Source organism: Folsomia candida, unplaced genomic scaffold (assembly GCF_002217175.1).
Source record: "Folsomia candida strain VU population unplaced genomic scaffold, ASM221717v1 Fcan01_Sc025, whole genome shotgun sequence".
Classification (NCBI taxonomy): Eukaryota; Metazoa; Arthropoda; class Collembola; order Entomobryomorpha; family Isotomidae; genus Folsomia; species Folsomia candida.
In genome coordinates, this window is record NW_019091217.1 from 643,837 (window position 1) to 648,930 (window position 5,094).

At 36.8% G+C, this 5,094-nt stretch overlaps 2 protein-coding genes across 4 annotated transcripts in view; both read left to right on the plus strand.

Annotated features, from left to right (window-relative positions):
* LOC110859280 (enolase-phosphatase E1) overlaps nt 1-2,380 on the plus strand; it is a 38,705-nt gene extending 36,325 nt beyond the window's left edge. For all 3 annotated transcript variants that reach the window (XM_022108193.2, XM_022108196.2, XM_022108194.2), the window contains 4 exons: nt 656-919; nt 1,060-1,131; nt 1,213-1,326; nt 1,414-2,380. In XM_022108193.2, the coding sequence (XP_021963885.1) occupies nt 656-919; nt 1,060-1,131; nt 1,213-1,326; nt 1,414-1,452 (489 nt within the window). In that variant the 3' untranslated portion in view covers nt 1,453-2,380. The remainder of the gene's footprint in view (nt 1-655; nt 920-1,059; nt 1,132-1,212; nt 1,327-1,413) is intronic.
* A 215-nt stretch (nt 2,381-2,595) lies between these two features.
* Nucleotides 2,596-5,078, plus strand: LOC110859336 (cytoplasmic phosphatidylinositol transfer protein 1). Its single transcript, XM_022108271.2, has 7 exons — nt 2,596-3,004; nt 3,138-3,286; nt 3,400-3,483; nt 3,575-3,659; nt 3,733-3,987; nt 4,067-4,125; nt 4,223-5,078. The coding sequence occupies exons 1-7, from the start codon at nt 2,957-2,959 to the stop codon at nt 4,548-4,550; spliced, it is 1,008 nt and encodes a 335-aa protein (XP_021963963.1). The 5' UTR covers nt 2,596-2,956; the 3' UTR covers nt 4,551-5,078.
* Nucleotides 5,079-5,094: the final 16 nt, after the last annotated feature.

A 5,094-nucleotide genomic window follows, 5' to 3' on the forward strand; every position in this document is an offset into this window, starting at 1 on the left:
CAAGTCAATCCATATCCACCATATAGCGGATTATCGTGGTGACTGTGCGCATATGTGGACAGGATATTTACAGCAATATAATATTATCTGCATATTTTAAGAAGGATATATTGTTTATCTGTCTTTCTCTTCACCTTACCCATTACCAACTTGCACGGATGCGACGGATGTCCATTCAAATTGGGCTTGACTTTGCATCAAAGAGCCGAATAGTTCATGACTATCTATTTGCTTCTTCACCTCTATTCGTTCGTGCTATTTCATTTCTAGTTTCATATCCCAGAGGGCAACTTGAAAGGTCTTTACTAAAGTAGGAACTTTGGAGTGGTCTAGAATTATATTTTTAAGCTGGTCAAAAGGAAGCAGGAAGATCCAATTCATCCCTGTGAATAAATAAACAACAACGTAAACTTTTGCTCGCATACGTAATAAAAAGATTTCATATCGAGATGGAATTGTTGAGGTCTTTGGTCTCCTCCGTCTTTGGTACTCGCAAGGTAGGGACAATTTCCTATGTTCAACTCAATGGTACATAAACGTCATCATCAATCGGCTCATATAATATTGACTATGTATCAGCCCCGTCAAGGAATTAAGGGTTTTAGAAATCTTCTGATGTGGCATGCTTTAATATGAAATTACTTTGTGGTTGTAGAAGAAGGAGGGGGAGGAGGCAGCAGCAGCAGCAGAAGGTGCCGAAGTCAAGGCAGAGAAGCAAGAGAATGGGACGATTGTGAAGGAGGAGAAGCCAGAGGTGGAGGCCCCCAAGGTTGTCGTTCCCGTGGTCGAAGCGGTAGAGGAACCGGCGAAGGTTGAACCAAAAGTCGAAGATGTCAAGGAGGAAGTGAAACCAGTGGTCGTGGAAAAAGTCGAGGAAACGAAAGTAGATGAAATCAAGGTCGATGAAGTCCACCATCAGGTAACATTTCTCCCATTATCTTGATAATTGCAAAAATGAGACTAGAACTTCATGGGGAAATGTTCATAAAGTGTACAACGATTTGCAGCAATACGTTAAAATGATGTATGTATATTTTATTTTACTAAATTCCCCTGCAGGTCGAAGAAACAATGGAGACATCCATCACGGAGAAAGTCGAATCCCTAGTGGAAAGCATCAGCAAAATGGAGGTTCGTCCTTGATTAAATACTATACAGTTGGCATTATTATCTATGGAATGTGGCTAATTGTCGTTTGTGGTTAATGCTCAGGTAAAAGAAGTTCAAGAGATCACTGAATCTATCACTGAGAAGACCGTGGAGTCCATCAAGGTAACAAAAGAGGCGATGGAAGAATTTACCGAGACCATTACGAACGGAGTTTCGGTATGTCCGATGCTAAATATATTTGATTTTACACATTTAAATTATTATATTAGCAGGATATAATTTTAAACGTATTGATATTTTTAGGAAATAAATGGGCATAAAGAAGTGGTTTCTGCCGAATGAGTATCGCCACTCATTCATTCATCATTTCTTCTTCTACATTCATTCAACAATTCTACAAAAAACTGTGCACCTACGTGTGAAAAAAATTCTAAACAGCCATCGCAAATTAATACTTACAGTAATCTCTAAAATTTAGATGCTAGCTATATAAAGGAAAGGAATTGATCGCAGATAGCAGTTGTTTATAAGTTTATACCTAAAACACGGTAATCATTAAGTTTAGAGACACGATTAATAAGCTCTACACAACAACTACCCATTACTGGCTCTGCTGCAACATTACAAAAGTAACAACGTTTTTCGATACGATTTAAACTGTAACATTAACACAGTTTTCATGTTTGTTGTTCTACTAAAGTTTTCATGCTTTGAATGTTGTACATATTATTAGTAAGACGTTAGTACGTGGATGCTATTATTATTATACCAGAATCTAAGATTGCACAATTTTAGTTCTTAGCCTACAACTTAAGCAAGTTCATTATAACAATATCAACAACTGCGTATCGTTATTAATTCTTATGCGAACCATGATATATTCCTTTACCAATTAAATTATTATTATTATCATTATAATTTTTGGAGATATTTTAGTAATGCTTTGATTCATTTAATTAATGAAAATATTTTCTTAGTCTCATGGATAAATTGATTACAGATTATAGACAACAAAAAATATGCCTCATTCACATTCAGATAAATTTTTTCCCCTTCAAGTTTGTAGTCTTATTGACGAGCAATTGTTAACTAAATTTTGCTAAATATATATGAATATATTCTGCTCTGCAATACATGCGCTACCCACTGATTAATAAGTATGATATAAGCGTAATTTACAACAATAAACTATTTAGGCTTTTTATCAATTCGTAATGTAGATAATATGTGGATGTGAATCTAGGTCTTAAATAAATAATCATAAAATGGACCATTTTACGCACAATTTTATTATCATCCTTTTCGCATAATGCATGACACATTCCATTGCTCACCTCATGAGTCATGATAAAAACATCATAGGCATTTTATCTCATGGCATCTCCTTCTGTGTCGCAAAACTTCACACGCGACGCATGGGAAAAGGCATCTCTAATTCTAATGGGGAAATTGTTGATGAGAAAGTGAGATTCTTGTTGAGGGCAGGGAAAGTGAGACGAGCAAGCGGTTGCTCTGTTGCAGCTGGGTTCTTTTTTATTTAGGCCACGCCACATCGAAAACGGCTCCTGTTTCCTGTCCTTTTTGGCAAGGAAATTGCTGCTTCGTTGTTCCATCAATAATTTCGCCAATTCCCACTTGCAGCTCTCCGGCTGTCGGGACTCGGGACGAAGAATAGCTTAGCAGCAGGCCACTTTTACTCTATTTTTGACAAAGTGTGGTGCACAAGAAGCTGATACTCATTAATAGCATCATCATAAACAAGCAAGAAGACTCCATCCACTTGAATAATAATCATTCCCACAATTGCAGTTTAACCATAGTCAATCACTATTAAATAGTAGTAAAAATGCTGGTTAAAGAGTATCGAGTGGCAATGCCCATCAGCAAGGAAGAGGTCAGTTTTTCAATATTACTCATTATTAGTCATTATATACTACATCAGTTTTAGTTAGTGGCTACTAGCTATTAGTGGTTAATAATATGTAATTATAATGAAGAAAACCTAATCGGGAGTAAATTTTATTTAGTATCAAGTAGGTCAGTTGTATATGATTGCGAAACACAGCCATGAGCAGTCCGAGTCGGGCGACGGTGTCGAAGTCGTTCATAACGTTCCTCATAACGATCCGATTCATGGGGAAGGTCAATATACCGAAAAAAGGATTCATCTTTCAAGGTATGATAATTTGTAAATAATTGGTGAGCTTGAGTTTGACTGTTTTTGGATTAGATTAGTAGATCCGATCAATGATCAAACAAGTTATCATCATATTATTTATTGTTTTCCAGTCGACTTCCATACTGGCTCCAATCAATCACTCCGAGGGTATTCTATATTACCGAAAAGGCATGGAATTACTATCCTTACACAGAGTAAATACATTGATAACCATTCAACAGCATTAATAATAAAGTAAAATGTATACAAATTAATTACAATTTTTGATGGAAAACTCTCTTTTAGGACTGAGTACACCTGCTCTTTCCTGCCAAAATTTAATATCTTCATACGTACAAAATATGAAAATAATTCTGGGACCACTGAAAATGTAAGTCTAAAATTCAAATATACTTGAGCGAATAAATTGAATAACATCTTGCACCTGGATTATTGTTTTCTAGTGCTTAGAACTTTCTCCGGACGAGCTTGCCACTCGAACTTTGGATGAAATTGATATCGCATATGACGAAGTTGCGCCCAAGCACTACAAAGAGAATGAAGATCCAAAGTTCTTCAAGTCAAAAGCCACAAACAGGGGACCGTTGATGGAAGGTTGGCGACAAACTCACGACCCCATCATGTGTTCGTACAAATTAGTCAAGATAAGCTTTGAAGTATGGGGTTTGCAGACTAGAGTGGAAGACTATGCACACAAGGTAGATTTGAAAATTGGCACAATCTTCGCTTGTGTATAAACGAAAATATCCTTTCATGCCTTATATTATCTACTTACAGGCTATTCGAGATATTTTACTACTTGGACACCGCCAAGCTTTTGCGTGGATTGATGAATGGTTAGCGCCCTAGGCCAGCAGCACTATAACTAAACTGCTACTTATTCACTATTTGATACTGTATTCTTCCTATCAATTAATTCATTATTCCATCTAGGTATGGAATGACCGTGGATGACGTGCGGACCTTTGAGAAAAAAATGCAGGAGGAAACAAACCTCAAAGTGTTATCTGTTGCTACTGAAGGATGTGATGGTGTCGCTGATGGTGAAACTACTCCCATTACTACGACTACTAAATCCGATGAGGAAAGCAAGGAAGACGAAGACAAGGATGGAGATAACTTTGCATCTGCTAAAACCAGTCCCACGAAAGAGACTGCATCAGTTCCCTCGTCGCCCTCTGGGGATGAAGGCGCAGCAGTGGCGAATAATCCGGTGGCTGCAGCAGCTGCAGGACTTCGGTCATGGTTGAATTGGTCCTAACCAATTAGGACCAATGAAGCTGGTTAAAATTTCTGAGTTGTAATCATCTTTAATTTACTCTGTTTGCTGCACGTCGACTTGTGTATGTCGTAATTCAAACTGAATCATTTGCAGTATTTACATCCAAAGTACCGTTCAGTATTTATATCACATCGAAAAAACAGTTAGCTGAAGAATGTTGTTTTTTTTACTTAACCATACTACTTTTTAATTCAGTTACAAAATTGTTACTCTAGTCGCTGTTGACAGTTCTTATCATTGCAATCGTAGTATGAAATTGTAGTTCCTTGAAGGAAACAGTATATATTGTCTCGTCCCCCACACCAAACTCCAAAACCAATGGTGTTGTTCAAAAGGTTGTAAATAGGAATTGTTAGCAGGAGAAATAAGTTCTTACTATTAGATAAGTACTTAAAAGGTTGAATGTTATGTACATATACCAGATCATAATATTTATGCATTTAGCGTACGACGGAAAATGATATTACTAAATCTATATGCGAAAAATAAAATCCGAATGAATTGAAATCCAAGTTTAAAGAAA